The 22,257-nt window shown below is 35.5% G+C and overlaps 1 protein-coding gene across 4 annotated transcripts in view; it reads right to left on the bottom strand.

Moving 5' to 3' along the window:
- Nucleotides 1–4,163: 4,163 nt before the first annotated feature.
- The window catches only part of SA1 (stromal antigen), a 30,296-nt gene continuing 12,202 nt past the window's right edge, over nucleotides 4,164–22,257 (bottom strand). For 2 of the 4 annotated variants that reach the window (XM_089633307.1, XM_089633306.1), the window contains exons 14-22: nucleotides 21,991–22,203; nucleotides 21,263–21,421; nucleotides 15,009–15,197; nucleotides 13,508–13,676; nucleotides 11,619–11,749; nucleotides 9,822–9,995; nucleotides 8,228–8,445; nucleotides 7,310–7,470; nucleotides 4,164–5,194 (exon numbers count right to left, since the gene is read on the bottom strand). In XM_089633307.1, the coding sequence (XP_089489433.1) occupies nucleotides 5,127–5,194; nucleotides 7,310–7,470; nucleotides 8,228–8,445; nucleotides 9,822–9,995; nucleotides 11,619–11,749; nucleotides 13,508–13,676; nucleotides 15,009–15,197; nucleotides 21,263–21,421; nucleotides 21,991–22,203 (1,482 nt within the window). In that variant the 3' untranslated portion in view covers nucleotides 4,164–5,126. The remainder of the gene's footprint in view (nucleotides 5,195–7,309; nucleotides 7,471–8,227; nucleotides 8,446–9,821; nucleotides 9,996–11,618; nucleotides 11,750–13,507; nucleotides 13,677–15,008; nucleotides 15,198–21,262; nucleotides 21,422–21,990; nucleotides 22,204–22,257) is intronic. The other 2 variants (XM_089633308.1, XM_089633309.1) reach the window with 2 other exon arrangements.

The raw sequence follows: 22,257 nt of genomic DNA, 5'->3' as shown, positions 1-22,257 counted from the left end.
AGATCAACCCGACAATCTGATTTATTTTATCTACCCTCGTGTAGAACAAACATTCGAAAAAATTCCCCAATTCCTCGCATATGTGCACAATATAATAAAAAATTTTACAGCATTGACATTTTTGGTGATAACCTAAAGAAATATCGATATGAAGTAATGCGTACGATCGATTATTAATATGAGAGTGTGGAATGTATCGGCAGCATCTCCTATCCTCTTCCTCTCCCCTTCCTTGAACACCAAATTAATTTTAAGAAACTAAAACTTCATTTCTAATGCACTTTAACATAAGAAACTTCTGTGGCTTGACTACAATTAACTTGTATATTTATATCTATCACTGCATATTATATAAAAGCTGTTTGTTTCTTACAAAATAAATAAATAAATAAATTATGCCTCGAAGAAAACAATTTCATACGGGGCCTATGTCATCTTTGGAAAAGCTGTGTGGTGGGACTTTTTTAAAGAAAAGGATGGAGAGGACGTTCTGGGAAGGTAGAAGGTATGAGGGTTGGGTAGGATCTAGGAATCAATGTGGGCAGGAGTGACGGACATATGAATTTATCTCTCCCACTGCAGCGCAAGGCGATAGGTCGAGAGACCAGTTGGAGAGATCCAAGGGTCTCCCCAATTCAGCCTCTCCCGATCTGGCACACCACGCAGCTGGCGGGCAGCTAAATTAGAATATTCATATATATTTTTTTGAATTGCGACTGCAAAGTTAGCATTGTCGAGCTGAACAGGCCATCGGTAAGGAGTTGTGTATCAAACATAACCTACCTTCTTCCCCATTTCACTAGAAAAATTATATATTTATTTCTTGAAGTTGGACAAGTAGCTGCGCCTGTATCACGCAATTAGAGTAACTCCTTGTAGTCATTTAGAAGAAAGTGATTTTGAAGGCGCGTACATGATAAGACAATAAATAAAAAAAAATAAAACAAATTAGGTGCAAAAATTAACCATATTTTAATAATACTTTTATTTATGCGAAAAAATAATAATAATAATAAAAATTACAAGATTTCTCTTGGACTGTGCAAATTAATTATATAATATGAGGAAAATAAATAGAACAGAAAAGATAGATTTTTTTTAATATCAGGGACAGAGTTCTGAAAATGCAATCCCAGTTTTTGAGAAATATGAATGTACAGTCTGACATATTAGGACATTTATATAATCAAAGCATATTAGTAAACAAAAATTGACGGCACTGCAATTGTTTAAATGGTTTTAAATGGCTACACCAAGATGGCTCGTGGAAAAATGAATTTAAGTTTAAAAAAGCACAGACCAAACTGTGTGCAGAAATTAGTGGTAGGTACTTTACGAAAGGAAAATGATGATTCTACATCATAATTTAATGTTTAAAACGATTTTTATTATTTAATGCTTTGCAAGGAAGATAATCAAAATAAAAACAAATCTCATTCACAAAATTATAAATTTAAAAAACAAAAAAAATCGAGTTATGTTGTTTTCCCTGGTTTATTTAAAACAAATTGTCAATATGAAGAACAAGTTTCGAATACAATGTGAGTAACTTGGTGTTGCTATAGTAATGAAAAACTTTAGTACCAATGAATAAATGAATAACCTACTTTCCATCACTTTTCAATATTTACATATATCACCTATTAAAGGTGTGTTGAATTATCATTCAACCATTTGGAATGAAATTCCTATAAAAGGACGTATTTTAACACTTGCAGTGTCATAGTTTTTTTTCTTGTGTTTTACAATATTCACCCCACTTTAAAAAAATTCAATGTTTGTGGAAAAACCATTGCTACGTATGAACAAAGGGAGATATGACATGGAAGGTGCTGACTGCACGAACTATCAAAGCGGCGGAGCCAATGAACATTATACATTTGGTTTGTGGGTAGAGCGATGCAGCGGACACTTGTGTGCATGCAGTTTTATCCTTACAATGGTTCACGGCCCATCTCCAATGTTTTGAATATAAGAGTTAGTGTGTATCTTCAATGTTCAGGGAGGAGATACTGGATATTATGGGCATGGATTCTTCTGATGATGAAGTGCTGGAGGATCTTGCTTCCGGCATTTCTGTTTTTATATATTTAACTCTGAGATGACATCTTCTATTCCTAGCTCTTCTTTTCGACCTAAAGCTAGAAATATATTTGATTTTTAATATCAAATAAGAGACAAGAGAATTAAAGGGAATGGCAGCCTTTTTCATACAAAACTTACAGTTGAATTTTAGGCCAAAATACCTAATCGAATACATCATTATTTTTTTCAAAATGTGTAGCAAATATCTAGCACAGATATGTGATACTTTTTTAATTTATGTTTTAAATTATTAAATATTAGAGCATTAAAGAATTCAATTTTCCATGTTTTCAAAGGCAATTTTGCCAATTATTTGTGAGTTAATGGAAATTATTTAAAAATATATTTTTGCTGTGTACTGTGCTAATATGATGAAATAAAAAAAAATTGCTAAAAATATTTTTATGGACGACCGATTTACATTGAAATAAACTGAAATTTCTATCCAATTTTTTTTATTTTTGTTCCTTTTTATTGTTTTTTAATTGGCGCAGTGTTGCATTTTTAGGATTTTCAGATCACAAGATAAACTAGTAATAATTATTCTTCTTGACATCAATTTTTGTAAATTAATAAATTAGTCAAATTTTTACAAAAAATAACAAACAAAAAAATGGTAAATAGCGCAGGGAGTAATAATACTAACCTAGAAATATTTTGATCTGAATGATCTAAAAAACATCAAGGCACATCCTTGAATATATGAATGCAGATTTCATAAATGTTCTTAAAAAAAATTTGCTATTGAATACTACTTCTAGAATCAGCTTCAATTATTAAGGTGTCTTCTAAATGTGCCACATTTAGAAGTTTGTTGATATGTTTGGTTTAGTGGGGTAATAGGCTCTGCCACACGTACACTTTGGAGCGGCGGCACCACGCACCACTCCAGTTTGCTACGCAAAAAAGTAAAGTACAAAAGTAAGGTAACGGATGCAGTCCATGGTAAAACTTTTCTGGGCGGCGAACTGCAGCGGCGCGTGGTACCGCCGCTCCGAAGTGTACGTGTAGCCTATTGGGTGTCAATTTCCCAGTTAGGCACTTTTTCCGCAAGAATACGCAAGTGTCCGATACTGATAGGCAATGTAGTTACTTAATGTGATCACATTAAAAACAACTTGTCGCACAGTCCGTAGACCTTGCTACTGAAATCATGAGAACTGCGTCACCACCATCTCTCGAAATATCGAAACTAGATTTCTTAACTTCACTCACAACCGCTATACATGACATTCTTTGTTGACATTTTTGTTACTAGCATTCATCTAAAGCACATGTATTGTTACAAAATGTCTGACACAAGTGACAATGAGTCCATTATTTTTTCAAGACAATCATATTTATTAATTGTTCCGCCATGTTTAAAGTCTCGAAGCTGTGAGTGGTAACGTCTTGGACCGGTTGGTCGCAGGAGACTGAGTTTACCAGACGTCGGCAACGTGTGCCTGTGTACGAATGTCCGCGCAGGTGTATGGCGGTAATAGCCGAGATACTTAAAGTATCGGATACTTGTGTATCCCTGTGGAAGAGGCCTGTGTACGAATGTCCGCGCAGGTGTATGGCGGTAATAGCCGAGATACTTAAAGTATCGGATACTTGTGTATCCCTGTGGAAGAGGCCTGTGTACGAATGTCCGCGCAGGTGTATGGCGGTAATAGCCGAGATACTTAAAGTATCGGATACTTGTGTATCCCTGTGGAAGAGAGGCCTTAGGAACAGGACTGATTGGGAAAGATCGAATCATTTTCAATTTCGAGTTGGGAGTAGAAATTTTTGGGCGGCGGGGTTAATTTTTAGATAATGTACTAAATAATATTAATAATCATAATAAAAATGAATGAAAAATATAAACTACTTGATGAGTACTAACCTACACAAGTAAATTACTAAAGAACAATGTTTTTTTGTTTAGGAGATAAAATAAAATGGATGGATTGAATTAGGAAGCTGTACATAAGGAAATTTTGACAAAGGTTATATATAATAATAGAATTTTGAAAATATTTTTTTATTAAATATACAAAATGTTGAATTCTCAAAATGATCAAGAAAATATATTGAACAAAATATTATTCCGCACACTTTCTTAAAAATTTTAACCAACTAAAATAGGAGTACAAAATTGTTGAAATGAAAATACATTATTATTAATTGATACTATAACAATAATATTAAAAAAATATACATTTTTGATTTATGCAATTATCGAAAAACTTTATATTTTTATATTACAAGGACTTCAATATTTACTCCATAATGTTGTTAATTTCACAAGAATTTTAATAAATATTTGTATGCGTCACTTCACTGTATAATAATTACTAAAACAAGTATAGGTGTACTGCTAACTCCATTGGAATTATTGCTCAGTACCTGTAAGACATTAATCACATTTAGATCAAATGAAATCAAATGAAACATCAAATGAAAGACACAACTATAGTGGTGATATTATATCAACAGATGAAAATAAATAGTATAATTCTAAAAGTCATATCCATAAAAACAAAATGAAGCAAAATAGTACAAATATTTTGTATGAATGAACTAATGAATACATATAATGACAATAAAGTAAAACCAGATTAATTTGAAATCTGAACCTACAAAACCAAAAAAAAATAATTTGTTTGACTTTCATAATATTTTTAATTATCAGGGTTCTACTGTATCGATAAATGAAAGTGTACCCCATTGATATTAAATACCTAGGTTGTCCTTCATTGTGAGTGCAGCAAGGACCAATCTGTGTATTCTATGCCAATGGAATAAAAAACAAATATGAACCAAACTAACAATATGAAGTTTAGTATTAACACTTTCCAGGTCGCGACTTTGGATGCGTGTAAAGCGTATGTGAGTAAAGTGCCGGCCAACTGGAAGAAAAATTCATACCAAACAGGGTCCGGTCATGGCCTGGAAAGTGTTAACACTGCTATGTAGATATCAAATATGTAATAATTACTTCTCATAGTAACTACTACAAAATAAACTAGCAAAAAAAACAAAAAGAAAAACAAAGCGGCTATGTCGATAATCCATCAATACATATACCGTGGGGCCTCTTGGTCACTGTCGGCATTCTCATCCTCTTCCTCTTCTTGGTGTCCTGGTAACAATAAAACAAAAATGATTGGTAAATTTTTCATTACAAATAACGCTTGCGTGCTTATAAAAGATTTCAGGTAAAACCAACCGTCATAAAAAAAATGCATCATAAAAAAGAAATGTTACAACAATAGCCAAAACTATTTTTTTTTTAATTTTAAGATGTTGGTACAAAATAATTAGATGTAATATTATAAATTTGGTTATTTCAAAAGAAATTATAGATAAATAGTTGCCAGTTACATATACAGTAGATAATGCAGTAGAACCCCGTTAATTCGAACTCCGTTAATTCGAACCCCGATAATTCGAAAAAACGCGTAATTCGAAATTTTCGCCAAAAAAATTTCCGCAGAAAAATTTTTTCATACAAAATTTTTTTTAATTCGAAATTCATGAATTCGTAATTCGAAATTTATTTTTGTCCGCGCACGAAAATTTGTTCATGTAATTCGAAAAAATTTGATTTTTGCGAAAATAAATCATAATATTTCGTAAATCTGAATCTAAAAGTCAGCCGTGGCGGTAAAACGCCAGTTATCGTTTTACATTCCAGTGTAAATCTGAATCGATTTACACTGGAATGTCGTACTTTTTCAAATTTATTTCGAATATCCGAGTTTGAAGGGCCGAGAAAATACGTTTTACGCGGATATATGTCGTAGTTTTACGAGTTTACACCAAATATCTAAATTTAAAGGGTCGGCCGAGTTTCGTCGCGGCCGAGTTTCGTCGGCCGCGACGAAACTCGGCCAAAATTTCGATTATGCGTAAATGTATCATATATTTACGAATTTATTTCGAATATTTTAATTTAAATGGCCCGCTGCGACGGAAATCGGCCGCGAAATCTCGATTTACGCATAAATATATCGTATTTTTACGAATTTATTTCGAATATCTGAATTTTAAAGGGCCCGCCGCGAAGGAAATCGGATGCGAAATTTCAACTTACGCGGAAATATATCGTATTTTTACTAACTTTACTTCGAATATCCGAGTTAAAAAATACGGCCCGACGGAAATCGGCCGAAAAATTTCGATTCACGCCGAAATATGACATATTTTTACGAATTTACTTGAAATATCTTAACTTAAAAGGTCGGCCGCGACGAAAAACTGACGATAAAATTCGATTTACGCGAAAATATATCATATTTTTACGAATTTACATCAAATATCTGAATTTAAAGGGTCGGCCGCGACGGAAATCGGCCAAGCCTTCTCGATTTACACGGAAATATATGGTATATTTGCGAATTTATTTCGAATATCTGAATTTAAAGAGCCGGCCGCGACGGAATACGGCTGTGAATTCTCGTTTTACGCGGAAATATATCGTATTTTGTGAATTTATTTCGAATATCTGAATTTAAAGATACGGCCGCATCGGAATACGGCCGCGAATTCTCATTTACGCGGAAATATATCGTACTTTTACGAATTTAAATTCAGATATTTGAAATAAAAGGCCGGTCGCGACGGAAAATTACCGCGAAATCTCGATTTACGCGGAAATATATCATATTTTTACGAATATTTCAATTTAAAGGGTAGGCCGCGACCGAAATCGGCAGCGAAATCTCGATTTACGTGTAAATATATAGCATTTTTACGAATTTATTGCGAATTTCTGAATTTAAAGGGCCCGCCGCTACGGTAATCGGCCGCGAAAATAAAGAAATAATTGGTATTAATACGAATTTACATCTAAAATACCATCCGGATTTGAAGAGGCGGCCGAGAAAATCGATTTTCGGCGTTTTTTTTTTTTTTTTTCATAAAATTTCGAATTACGTGGGAATTTGTTAATTCGAAATTTGATTTTTGATGTCCCGTGGATTTCGAATTAACGAGGTTCTACTGTATACAGAAGTCAATCTTAGCAGCATAATACTGAAATTCAATGATTGAAAATATGGAACTGTTTAAGTACGCTGGTTTAAATGAATAACCTACACAAAATAAGCTCACCGCTGGACTTCTACTTTAAGCTTTTCAATGCATGCTATCCCTTCATGCGGCATGTTTTGACACAATGTAAGTGTTGCAGCATAACGTTGAATAGTTAAAAGATTGTTGAAATAATGTAATGTTGAAAGATTGTATAACATACCCAGGTCCTTGCGTTTTCTGGTGTATGCCCTCTTGGAGGTCTGCGGGGGCAACTCAGCCTCTCCGTGGACCAGGGTGTTCCTGTAGGTCAGCAAGGGCTGCCAATCTTCACCGCGAGATGAAGGCATACCCGCTGCTATCTTCTGATCCAGCAGATTGAGTCTGAAAGAAAAAAGAATGGCATTGTCATACAAGGAGTAGTAGTAATAGTTTTACACAAATAATTTACATGAATTTGCAAACAGTCTGAATTATCTCGGTTCTCCTCAATGGAGTGTTACTACTGGGCAGAACAATATTAAGTTAACTTAGGACGGGTTGTTTCGGAGAATTTGAACAATTCTTCAAATTTCAACGTTAATTTGCGAGCTCTGTGAAAGATATTTTCTAGTTCTGTTATTATTTCAGTTCTGTCAAGAAACTAGCCTATAATGATATAATATCAGAACTTGAATAGGACTTTCACAGAACTCGCAAATTAACGTTGAAATTTGATGAATTGTTCAAATTCTTCGAAACAACTGGTCCTTAGAATTAGTAAATGCATTAATAAATGGCCGGTCAGTTAGCAAAGTTGATCAAATGGCTGAGTTGGCAAAGCGTTTGATTTCCACCCGGGCCTCGTGAGTTCAATTCCTCAGCTGACTAATTCTTCATCACCATATAAACATTTCTGCTTAGTGTAAGATTTTCAAATGTTGTCAGGTTATTCGTAACCCAGGAATGTTTGATTTTCTTTTAACACATTAACGGACACTTGCCGGAAAACAGAAGTTCATGATTCGACACGTACTGTATTTTGTATAAGAGGAACAAAATTCAATAAAAATCAGTATTAAATATAAACCGAAGTGTTCACATTGGATATCGTATATATGTATAAAGAATGTCGATAATTATGGTTGGGTTAGGTACTTACACAACACGCTTATCTTGCTTCAGCAGCTTGTTGGTGAACTCGGCCAGTATCTCCAAGAACATGAGATGAGGCGGGGGGGAGCCGGGGTCACTGCCCCCCTCTGCACCCCCCCAGTCCTGCACAGCAAACTGGATGCCGGCCCGGTGCAGGGCTGTTATGGCCTCCCTGTTTTTCAGGGCGTCCAAGCCAAAGGACAGAGCAAAGCGCTTCGCAAGTTCCTGGGCGGTCGTTAAAAAAACATTTTTATAAACATGGCAAAATTAATTGAAATTGACTTAATTTATTGTTACCTTCGATTCTGCACAAGTATAATGTTTTTGAGCAATAAAACGAAAGTTAAAATATTGGAAATAATTCAGAACTATATTGTGCTGTAGCAGATATACCAGGATAAAAACAATGCAACGCCAACTCAATATTTCTAAGTGTGTGGCAACGTTTGGTCTATAATACCCTAGTATTAATTTAAAAGTTAAAAAATTGAATTTTACCAGATTATATGTTAAAAAGTGTTAGTATTAATAGTGCAGTCCATGGCTATCCTACGAGAAGCTGCAACGATTTTAGGCTTCCGAAGACAAATTTATGGGCAACACAAAACAATACTTTTTATAAAGGTTTCAAAATTTTCAATGAACTCCCTTTGAATGGGAAGCCAAAAGTCTTGCAGTTTTTTGTGGGTTATGAGTCAATGATGTGAAGTCCAAATATTAGTACATAAGTAATGGAATATTTTCATAGTAGTTTTAGAATAAATATAATATAGAATATAAAACGTTAAATTTTATAACTAATTTATATATGATTAAAAAAAAAAAAATTAGTCGAAGTATTAAAATGCATTTTGATTTGTTTTCACAGACATAGGAATTAATAGACGAGAAGATAATGGCGAGGGGTAAAATCAACTGTTGAAGAACGAAGGGAGTGAAGCTGACTGTGATTCGTCAATAAATCAATCTGACAGTAAATAGGCATCTCGCATTATAATATCACCATTTACTTCTTAAAAGTAAAATCTGCTTTTGAATGAATAGACATTTTTACATGGGAGCGCAAATTACTCGCCACGTTATGAACAAATTTGCGAAGTCCAAATTCGGCAAAAAAATTCGGTTGTATTTTCAGAGTCGAATATTTCGTTTAAGTATTTAGTTAAGACACTTTTATAAATGTTCATAATTTACTTCCCAGCAACCAACCAGCTTTGTGTTTCGCGTCCAGACATGTTTCTACAACTGATCCATATTATACAATGTGAATATGCTTAAAATAAAGTAAAATAATGCTTATATATGGAATGTAATACGACAATTGGGTTTATTCTCTTTTTCACATCTATTTTTACAAGTTTTCATAGTACAAGTCAACATTTTGCCGTGTTATTTCGTAAAATGAACCGATGATGCCTCGACCATAGTTCGCACAAGAATGATGAAGTCACGTTTTCAAATTTCACTTGAGGCCATACGCGAGCACAGCCGGCTCCAATGGAACCGGAATGGGGAGTGGGGATAATACGCTTTTAATCACTTAGGGCAGGTCTACTAATATTCATATGTCTATGTTTGTTTTTAATTCAATCAATACATACCTTCAAATCATTGAACTCTTGAAGATTTCTTGTAACCTTTCCTTTACACAGTGGAAGCATCTCAGTGAATAAGCTCTGCATACTGAGTACCATGGTGAGAGCACAGTTAAGTTTGTTTATCTCTCTCGCTTTACCCAGGGTAGACTTGATAATATCTCCATAGTCATTGTAGCACTGAAGAAAAACAATCATTAGTGATAAATATTATATTATACTAAGTAACTACCTATTACCAATGGAGTTGAGTAGGAACCAGGTTATAATGGTAACACTTAAATAAATATGCTGTTGAAAATCTTGTTTATAATGGCAACACCAGTTAATTCTAAATTCGAAATTTACATGAAAAAAAACAAAAGAAAGAATTTGTGTCAATGAGGTGGAATATGGAAAACTCAAAAGCTTAGCACGCACATTCGTTTTTACTCGATCAAGTAAAAGCGATGAGTAAGAACGAAGGCTTGAGGCGATGTCCTTAAATATGGTTTTACTCAACGAGATTGGCTCGACGTTCAGTGTACGCTGAACAGTTCTAGCCTCAGCATATCGGCAACGTGGAAGCAGCAGTGGCTTTGTTTAGCAAGTGTCGAATTGCTCGCTCAAAAAATGAGTTTAAAGCGAAATAAAATATACTGGGTGAAGGAGTGGTTGAAACGACACGCAGATTACAGTCACTTATTGCTTATTTCTGCATTATATACTTATTTTTTTCGATTATTATAAATAATACAGTTGTTTCCCGCCCAAAGATTTTATGTGTCATAGAGAAAATGCAAGGCCGAATAGAGTAGAGTCTGAGCCAAATTACGAAGTCAGTGCTGTCGTCAATTAAACTTCACTGTTTAAAATAATCTAATCACTTGTTTATTTATATGCTTACAATAAAACAACATTATTTTTCTCTTATTCCGCTTCACTCTTAATACGCAATATTTCACTTTCAAATAAATGGATTTAGCTTTATTAATTCAAAATATGATTTATTATGTCGGGGGAGACGGAAAAATACGCACTTTTAATTTTAATTTCGTTTATTAAGTCACTTACGCGATATGTCAATTAGTATGCGGCGCCGTTATAGTCGCAGCCGACGGCGACTGTGTTCATATCAAGAGTTGGATTATATTCATAATATCGTATTAGAATTAAATCACAAACCTATACAAACCTAGCGTAGCCCATAAACTACTTGAAAACTGGGATATAACTCTAAAGGGGACGCGAGCAGGCGTTATTAAAGGTTCCCCAACATTTATAGTAACTTTTAGTAATAATATAACTAAATTCAAGTATTAATTCAAAGTAAACATTCCATATTTACCGTGAAGCGGAATTCGTAACCTTTACCTAAAACAACACACAAATCAGCAGTAGCAACAACAATCACCACCATTTGCAAACTGTCGTTGCTCTATTATGAAACGGCACTGACTTGACACCTCAAAATCTGTCAGGAACCCAGGATTGTATTTTTTGTTTTAGTTTTTTTTTTCTAGTCGGCCTTGACTTGACACCTCAAAATCTGTCAGGAACCCAGGATTGTATTTTTTGTTTTAGTTTTTTTTTTCTAGTCGGCCTTGAGGTAGTATTCAACGTAAATTTTGAATACGAAAACGCCAGCAGGTCCTATCGTTTATTTCGTTCAAACACATATATTATTTTGTAAGACAATAAATAACAAGTACAAATGTATTATAGCGTCACTAATGGAAGGTTTATAATTATTATTGTTCCTGTTTAGATAGCAAAACTCTAAAAAGAAAATGTTTCCTGGCAGAGCAGGTATGTAATATTTACCTTAATATAATGTTTGAAGACATCAGCTGCCCTCTTTGTGGGCATCACATTATAAACAATAAGCTTGCAATAGGAAGCCAAAAAGTTTCTTCTTTTATGTAGCTCTTCAATTCTTCTCTCATCTTGTCCATCTAAAAATATAGCATGTGAAATAACAATCTGAAACGAGTACTAGAAACTTCGTATAATGAAAATATAATATTAGTTTAATAACATAATATGTACATTCAAGTGCTTTGTTGGAAGCAAGCAAATAGGTGAAATTTAAGAAACATACAATGATTTTTTCTTAAATAATATTATGGAATCCAGAAATTTACCAGTTATTTATTTAATGAAGGTTATTGTGTTAAATGGCAGGAATGAGATGTTTATAAATAACCATCAAAGCAATAGTTGTTAAAGCAAAACATGTTATTCTTAGAAAAGTTCAAATAGAAATAAATCAAAAGAAAAAATGTCAGTATTAGGTAAAATTTCCAGATTTTTTGTTTAAATATTCTAAAAGTTTATCCTACAAATATGGGATAATTATAAAATAAGTTCTATTTGAACAGATCTAGGTCAAGCGAAGGTATCTCAAAGCAAAACGGCAAGGCAAAACAAGGATGTTAATTTGTACTGAACTCAAAATGAAAGAAAATTAATGCGACCGGGGCAAATTTTTCCTTAGTAATGATAAATCAAATAAATCTGAGAACATTTCAATTAAACATCATAATAGCTACAATTAATTATTAACAAAATTAGGTGTTACTAAAAATATGCATTATTTAGTATGGTTAGGTAGTAAGGATCAAATTTATCATCATGTGAAATATTCAGTCAATCTCATTATTACAGTACAACTTGGTTATAGTGACATTAAAGGACTGCTTAAATGCAAATGTCAAAAATATGGAGTGACGATGGAAATATTTGTAACTGTGGACACAAAATAACCTTTTCCAAACAAGCCTTCATACTCTCCGGATTTCCATGGATGCAAAAGGTCTTCAGGAAAACATGAGCACAAACCATCAGTCGCACACATGTTAAAAACGAACAATGTGAATGCTTGAATGGAAACTGTTATTAGGTGTCCAAGTTGTCACAGAGGTTTTTGATGGTTGCGTTTATGCAGGTCTTTATTGGAATCACGTATTTGTCACTAGCTGAGTTGTGGCAATAGTTGGGATGTCATCATAGCTCAGTTGTCATCGTGGATGAGTAGACAGTGTAGATGGCCTTTGGCTGTATCCGATATCACCATAACCAAGATGTACTGTATGGCTGAAAAGTGCACATGATTTGGTTGAACTTTTGTTGTGAAACGTCAGACTGGAGTCATTACTAAGGGAAAATAAGTGCCCCTCATTTGCCAGTGTCAGAGTACCATAGTAATATTCTTACCCAAATTGGAGAAATGAGTAATCGGTCACAATTATTTTATCGGCGTGACATGTAAAACAAAAAACACACATCAGCTAAGTGTTTTTGTCTACATACTACAATAATAAACCTAGGTCTGGAATTGTATTCAGATCTCATTGAAATTTACATGAAATGAATGGACAAATAATGCATATTTTTTTGTAACACAAAATGAAAGAATTTTGAAATATGTGCTGCAGCTATTACTTCTGTATGGTTATAAAATATATAAAATAATTTGTTCACTTTGTAAAAATCTGTTATTAGAACAGTACAGTACAATCCGGTTAAAGTAACCAGTGCTAGACACATTTTATTATGTATATTAAATGCATTTATCAGAAATGTCATTTATGAGAAGTAGGAAGAGGTTTCAGTGGCAGAACCACAGGTCTTTTGGTCATTACATATACCGATTTGTACTGCATAATAAATAAAATGATAAAATTAAAAGACTTGTTGCATATTACACCTACCGTAGTGTTGCTGATCGAACACAAAAGTTTGAACGAACGCATTGAGCAAGTCACCCAGGTCATCGTCGGCTTCATAGACTAGCCACTGCATCTTAGGTTCGTCTTTATAGTGAACAGAGTATAACTGCTCAGAGAAATATATGAGAAGATCACATATTGAGACGTAAGCCTGAAAAAATACCACTATCACTACTTGCGCACTTACGGTGATTTTCCCACGATAACGGCGCCATACAAATAATACTTTTAAAGAGATTCTTGCTTCTGCAGTGGTGTACCATATTGTAGGACTACTGCAGAGGAAGAGGGGACTGCAGGTAGGTGTTCAAACTAGTTGGAACCATTTTAATGTATAGTGAATACCAGTGGTGGCTTGTCACTTCTTCGATGGTGGGGACTGACATTTTTTACACATAGTGTACTAAAATCTTACTACCCAGAGAATATAATATAAAAATTTTCAAACAATAACGTTCATGGACAAGCCATGCCTGAAGAACCGATTTATAAAATAGTATAATAAAAATAAACCAATATCTTGCTATCATTGAACTTAATTTGAATTGAACGATTCCCGCCTGAAACTATGTAACTTTCTTGAAATAAACAAACAGTTTAGTGTTATTTGGCACAGGGGATTTTACCAACTGTCCCCACAGTATTTAAAATTCACATACAAGTACATATGCATGCATAGTTTCAAAGATTGCTTTACAATCGAGAAAGAAACCAAAGAATCTACCCAAATGCCTGAAGGGACATCTTGGTTTGTCCCCAATCTGAATGCAACATTCTGCGCACTGAGAAATGCATCAACGGATTAGATTCAAGCTAATTAGTAGCTTAAAGACGTGGAGTGGAGCAGACGTCTGTCGCATGAAAATGTTGCAGGAACAAATTTTTATATTATATTTCTGCGAATGTTAATTGCTTTTATGTTCATAGAATTCATTCATTTTGATGTAGACAGAGATCAAATGTTTTTTTCTTTTAGCAGGTTTCGGCAATATCTGGAGAGGTCTGTCCCCGTCGTCCTCCCACGGAGAGATGCCACTGATGAATAATATTGGTGTGCACAAATACATTCAAACATACTCTTTGAAATGGTTGATACTTTGTTCATGAGAATGGGTTGTTTTTATGAATGGACAGATCGGCTCTGGATTCATATGTCGGCTTATGTGTTTTCTCCGTCCTAAAAATTTGTCTTTTCAAGACCAGGTACCCTTCTTCTTTACTCCTAAAAAAACGCTCTGCACGGCATCTCCAGCATCCACACACACACAAAGAAAAAAGAGTCACGGTAATTATAAAAATACATGAGAAAAACAAAGGAATTCTCTTGTTTATGAGGTCTATATGTGTAATTTTATAATTTTCAGAAGATGGGTGTATATTATTTAAAAGTAATTTAATCAAAATAACAATGATTCTACGGAAATATAATGAAAAATCTGAAAAGATGTAAAATGATGCAAATTAATTTAAAGTTAAAACTGACCTCTTCCTTGAGTTCCTTGTCGTAACCTTGCTGGATTATAGATTTGCATTGGTCGACGTAGGCGTGCAACCTTTCTCTCAATATTTGAACATCAGAGTCTATATCCATACCATTCACATGCTTGTCTTCCAAATCTACCAGACTCCACGTGATAGAGAAGAAACAGCACTTGATGCAGTAGGCAAGGGCCTGTGGACACACGACTAAATAATTTTAAGGGTATACGTACGTATTCGTAACGATGATTCAATCCAATATGGTACCTGTATACTTTTCTTTAAAGAAAGTTTTTTTTACAGACAAAACTATGTACAGTAGAACCTCGTTAATTCGAAATCCACGGGACATCAAAAATCAAATTTCGAATTAACGAATTCCCACGTAATTCGAAATTTTATGAAAAAAAAAAATGCCGAAAATCGATTTTCTCGGCCGCCTCTTCAAATCCGGGTGGTATTTTAGTTGTAAATTCGTATTAATACCAATTATTTCTATATTTCCGCGGCCGATTACCGTAGCGGCAGGCCCTTTAAATTCAGATATTCGCAATAAATTTGTAAAAATGCTATATATTTACGCATAAATCGAGATTTCGCTGCCGATTTCGGTCGTGGCCTACCCTTTAAATTGAGATATTCGTAAAAATACGATATATTTCCGCGTAAATCGAGATTTCGCGGTAATTTTCCGTCGCAGCCGGCCCTTTATTTCAAATATCTGAATTTAAATTCGTAAAAATACGATATATTTCCGCGTAAAACGAGAATTCACGGCCGTATTCCGTCGCGGCCGGCTCTTTAAATTCAGATATTTGGTGTAAACTCGTAAAAATACGACATATAACCGCGTAAAACGTATTTTCTCGGCCCTTCAAACTCAGATATTCGAAATAAATTTGAAAAAGTACGACATTCCAGTGTAAATCGATTCAGATCTACAAAATAATAATACTTATTAGGACGATGTATATCCACGTAAAAATACATTTTTCGGCGTTTTACCGCCACGGCTGACTTTTAGATTCAGATTTACAAAATATTATGATTTATTTTCGCAAAAATCAAATTTTTTCGAATTACCGAACTAATTTTCGTGCGCGGACGAAAATAAATTTCGAATAACGAATTAACGAATTTCGAATTAAAAAAAATTTTGTATGAAAAATTTTTTCTGCGGAAATTTTTTTGGCGAAAATTTCGAATTACGCGTTTTTTCGAATTATCGGGGTTCGAATTAATGGGGTTCTACTGTATTCATATTGCGTATGCATGGGTGCAAACAAATAATTTGTCTTAATATTGTAAAGCAACTTGCTAAAATAAGATTTTTATGAAATAAATTGATTAATGCCATCTACGAACACGTGGATTAATATATTAAGATGAATTATTTGTTTGCGCCCATACATACACAATATGAATAAATAGTTTTGTCCGTTTACAAACTCAATTCTTTCAAGAAAAGCATACAAACACAATATTGGATTTGTGATATCCTAGATAGTAGTTTAAGAGGTTACTCATAGATGTCACTGGTGTGATGAATCAAGGTCTCTCCCGAGGTAGATGATATAATCCGTCATAGTAGCGCTATCTGTCGGCACAGTCGCATATGAATTACAGGGAACTGCATACAAAGGTGGGGGAGTTTCCTTTAGGGTTGCGACGAAAGGAGAAGGCGTGACTTTCTGACAGGACAAAGGGGATTACAGATAGGGGGCGTGTTTAGGTTTTGATTTATATAGCATCGACCTTGGAAATATTCCCACAAAATGAATAGGTGAACGAACGGGGCTAGGATCAAGGTTAAATCACTTGACATTCTAGGAGTTCACAACCTTTTTTGAACGCATAACTTCACTCGGACGGAGCGAGATTTGGTAGCAACAGGCCTGTTACTCGAGGTTAAAAGAAGTAAGAGGGTTGCCAATTTCAGACACTTGAGAGAGTTGATTTTTGGGAAAATTTCGAACATGGTTCTGCGTCATTTAGTCGGTAATAACCATTATCGAAAGTACTTAATTTTATACGTGGCTTATGGAAGACGAAAATACATTAAAATTAATGTATAGACGCTTGGCAGAGGAATTATGACCGAGTACATACGGGTTTGTTATGAAGGGAACTTGAGACCTCTGATTGATGCAAAACGAGTTGAGGGACGGAGAGAGAAGATAGGCGTGTGACAAAATCATTTGGGCCAACACCCATAATTGCAGGGAGGAATCGTGAAAATTCAGTAATAGTTCTTAAAATGAAACTGGCCAAAGAAATAAACAGGTTATCAAACCGATGCGATCTCGGACGAAAGGCAAAGGGTGAGCGACATGATGTGTACTGGGACATTTCAACTAGAACAAGTACCGGAAAGGCCTTAGGAACTTGGAATAATCAGTGAAAAGTGTGATTATTATACTAAACTACGAAAGGGGAAGGTGAATAAATGTGCAATGTAGGAGGCGACCTTACGCAAGGGACTTATCATACGGAGGAAGGGGAATGGTTGTCAGAAGTGATCGATTCGGGATGTAAAGGGAGGAACGGACGTGTACAGCATTCAATTCGACAAAAGGCGAGTTGCGAGTTCTATTTCCACACGGGAGAAAGAAGATTAAAGGTAGGCTGTAGGATATATCCACGAAAACGGAAAGTTAAGAGGAAAATTTTGATTAGTTACGCGTAAGGGGACGTCTTAGCGCACTAAAGGAAAGGTCATCAGAACACACATCACGGACCAAATAGGAACGCGAAAAATTTAAATTAGAAAAACAGGTCAATTTTGACGGATTATAAGGCACCTGCAGGATGGGGCAAACTTCAGAATTTCACCAGTACGGGCCTGTGTTGTGAGACAGCAGATGCCCATTTTTTCTGAGAAACGCAGAAGGGTAAGTCTGATAAGTTTTAAGTCACACAGAGGATATTGTGCGAGAAATATAAGACCGTAACGCTTCAATAAAGGTTGGATCGCAATGACAAGCGTAGTTAATTACTGCTATAAGACATCATGCGCGGGCACAAATCGAGATAGTTCGTCACAAGTCGCCGAGGACCTTTTAAGGGAGTATACGCGCCGCGCTAGGAGAAATTATCACTTTGATAACTTATCCCGGACTTAGAGATTTTCTGGTCAAAAAACAGACAGTTCAATTCAGTGTTTGAAGAAATTAGACTCAGTGTCCTTGACGTAATAATTAAATTCAGGTTGAAAAGTTTAATTGGTATAAACGAGTTGTAATTAAAATTAATAAACGCAAAAAATTCCTTCTCGAATAAAGTTGAACGCGATTTTATGTTTTAAATAAAGTCACGGATTATAAACGAGTTGTAATTAAAATTAATAATCGCTAAAAATTCCTTATCGGATAAAGTTGAACGCGATTTTATGTTTTAAATAAAGTCACGGATTATAAACGAGTTGTAATTAAAATTAATAATCGCTAAAAATTCCTTATCGGATAAAGTTGAACGCGATTTTATGTTTTAAATAAAGTCACGGATTATAAATGAATTGTATTAAAATTAATAAACGTTAAAATTTCTTCTCGAATAAAGTTGAGCGCGATTGCTATGGATTCAAATAAAGTCACGGATTATAAATGAATTGTATAAAAATTAATAAACGTTAAAATTTCTTCTCGAATAAAGTTGAGCGCGATTGCTATGGATTCAATTAGAGTCACGGGTCATAAACAGAAGATTGTGGTCAAAAGATAATAAACCAAAAATATTCTTCTCGGAAAGAATTAAACGAAAGTGATAAAACTTTAATTGGGGGCTTCAATGGAGCCTCGGATTAAAGTCAAATTATAACGGAAATCTATATACCTAAGTATCTTGCTACCGCGCTTTGGGCTCGATCGAAGCCGTGTTACAACGAAATTTTTCAATAACTACCAGGTTAGGGAGGAGATATCGAAGCACATTCGTTACGGCCGGTAGAGAGGGTAACACAATAAAAATTAGGAAAATAATGTTGAGGATGTATCAGTTGGAGGTAAAGATATTATGTATAAGCTCAGGGTAAATCTAGTGATATTCGCGAACACCCCGCCCAAAATGGCAACGGTTGTGTAAAACCCAACCCGGATGTTGTTATTTAGCGGATAGGGGCTGGGTAAGTGTTTTATTTCCAATTCAATTCAACCAAATTCCCAGATGGACTTGGAACGCGTGATGCTGATATTTGCCGACTGACAGTTACTACTAATCCACTTTAATATGTACATAAAACCAACATGTCAATTTTCAGGATTCCCCGACAAGATCAATATAATTACCCTCAAGCCTTACCCCATTCCCAAATTTACCTCTCGAATAAACTTCATAGTTGGGTAATGTCTGATAGTGTCGCTGCAAATCCGTTTCTCACAAACACGGACTAGACAGAAGGATTTTTTTTCTCACGCTATCACGTGAGAGGGGTTGCCAACGTGGACGAATCAGGCCAACGAAGCGCTGGAGAACTACTCCCCCTAACGGGGCCGTGTAGAGTCAAGGGCGCGAAAGTGGAATGAAGATTATGAAGCCAACTGGTAATGAACGAGAACACGGCCTGCAGTTGGGGCGTTTAGGATGAAGGCACTTTGGACGTCTGTGAAAATCCACGTGGAGGGCGGCGGCGTAATATTTCGTGGGAATAAGTCCGCAGCGCTATCACATTATTCAATGGTGTCGACCGAGGGGCTGATGTAAGCCAACTGGAACGCTCCCTTGGCGGAATTACAGCAGCTCCTTTGAGGTGAACTGTAGGTCTGACGGCACGTGGGAGTTTGAGCTTCATCAGGCAAAACCTACACGACACACTTTTTCGCGTTAGTATCATGATATGGGATGCAATTACCTTCCCCATCTAGACTCAGTAAAGTAGCTCGTCCGGAGGAATGGGCGTTGGAGCGATTTCGGAAGTGGCGTGATGACTTAATTCGCTTTCTCTTGGACGTGAATGCATCCGACAGGTCAGGGTACCTTTATGAAATGGGTCGCCAGCTGTGGGGTATAGTGTAGCCACGTCGGGGTCAGCGTTTGATTTCTGATCACCATCCACCGTTCTCGTATTTGGTCAGCGGAGGAGCCAACGTAATTTGCAAAAAAAAACATTTCGATCACATAGTTTACCCTTCCTCTCCCCCCCCCCCCCCCCTCTCATCCCTTCCCTATAAAAGATTAAGTGTCGAATAACAAAATTAACATATGTAAAACAGAATGAAGGCGACCCCGGAGCTGAGATGGTGAAAACCGTCGCACTATGCATGTCAATACCATACTATACTAATTTGTGCAATAACGAAACTATTTCATGTCCTCGGATTTATTTAAGGTAGGAAAGAGCTTAAAAGGAAAGGTTTACAATTGATTACTACTGTATTAGAGTTAGGGGTACTGTAGGAGACGAGAGTAGGCTAAACGCGCGGTCTTATAAGAAAGTTTTAAAATTTCAATGGTAAAGGGATCATTCACTCTAATTTAAACGAACCAGGATTACCACAAATATATGCATTAATAGCCCGTTCATATCTCATATGAATTTCAAAACCAAAAAATACACAACGCTGAAAAAGGGGCATTATTGCGAATTAAATCTTAAGATCTTCTGCCGTATGTTCCATACGGGGGTCGAAAGACTTAGCTAGGGTTTCTTCTTAAGGTAGTCCTCTAAGGGCGCCACCAACAGCTTAGGAAAATCGAAGGGCAATGACCAGGATGTTACAACATTTTGCAGATCAGACAGGAGAAATAACCATCATTTCAATATAGGTATAAATGTAAGAAGGGTGGAATCATTACACTGGTAACAAAAAAAGCTGTCGATAATGCAGGGATTGATACTTAGATAAATACGATTGGAAGCCCACGGTCAAGTACCAGAATCATTCCTACCGCCTGCTAACAATGTCTCTGCCATCCGAGCTCATTGTAAACTATCACTAAATAAAAGTACCAAGTGTTTTGTTGACCCTTTATATTTATATTTGAAGAGTTTGTTTATCACCGATAAAATATTGTATTTGTATGCCTTTCTTGAAGAATTGAGTTTGCATATACAAAAAAATATTTACTCTTATTCATATTGCGTATGTACACGCACAAACAAATAATTCATCTTAATAAAGCATAACTTGTATACTTAATAAGCGCCATCTATGAAAGAGAATATTATGAATTCTTTCAAGTACACCCTTAATAACATTCATTTCAAATAACATGTCGATCAAATTATAAGGAATTATGTAATAATCATCTGTAATAAATTACCGTAGTGGGATATTCAGACTTCTCTTTGCATTTGGGTAGGTCATCAAACATAGAGTCCCAGATGTTGGTACTGTTGAGGTTGTGGCACTCATACATGATGGAAACCTTTTTCAAGGAATTGCACACGTTAAACGTTTCGTCCGCATCTGGCTCTTCACCCTGTTAAGAAACAAATTGAAAATTAGCATGCACTTGCGCTTTTAAACCTTAATCATCGGCTCTTACAAAAATGGTTAGAAACAACTGGCCTATAATGAAATAACAAGATAATTTAAATAGAACTTGAAAATTAACTTTGAAATTTGATGTATTGTTCAAATTCCGTGAAACAACTGGCCCTGAGAAAAACATTATGAATTACCTTTTATCTTTACAATTTGTTCTTATGTGAATCTAACCATCATCCCGCTTCCCTGCAGGGGAAGGCAGAGGATGTACCACCAAACAACTCGGTCTTGGCACACTCCTTGCTTCATTCACATTCATACACACCCTTCTTTTATTCTTACTATTGACATGGTCCAACTCAAGTATTTGATTTACTTTAATCGTGCAATATCATCTTCAAATGTACCCATTCTTCTACCATTCACTTTCGTGTCGTATCTTCCCATTACAATCCTTTATTCATTCGCTCTACATGCCCAAATCATCTAAGCGTCCCTTTCTTAATCTTACTCATTAAGCTTATATCAGCCTTGCACCATTATTATCCGCTTTTGACTTACTCCTTCCATCAGGTTCCGCCACTCGTCAATGGCTTCCTTGTATCGGTTGACGCACATGTCTGTGATGGTGGACCTGGCAACATTGCACCGTGTGTATATGGCCGTGCCCTCCGTGCACAAAACTTCCAATGTTTTGCCGCACGTCACGAGTAACTCATTCTCCGTGTGAGTTTGTACGATCTCCTTCAACTTGCCGAGCAGTGCTGTCAAGTTCTAGAGCAAAAAAATATTCATTGGATGATGGATAAAGCGTGACATAGTTAAATT

This window comes from Hesperophylax consimilis, chromosome 7 (assembly GCF_061612785.1).
Source record: "Hesperophylax consimilis isolate HC1 chromosome 7, BYU_Hcon_1.0, whole genome shotgun sequence".
NCBI classification, from domain to species: Eukaryota; Metazoa; Arthropoda; class Insecta; order Trichoptera; family Limnephilidae; genus Hesperophylax; species Hesperophylax consimilis.
The sequence above is the reverse complement of the archived record's forward strand: the minus strand, read 5'-3'. Positions and strand labels throughout refer to the sequence as shown.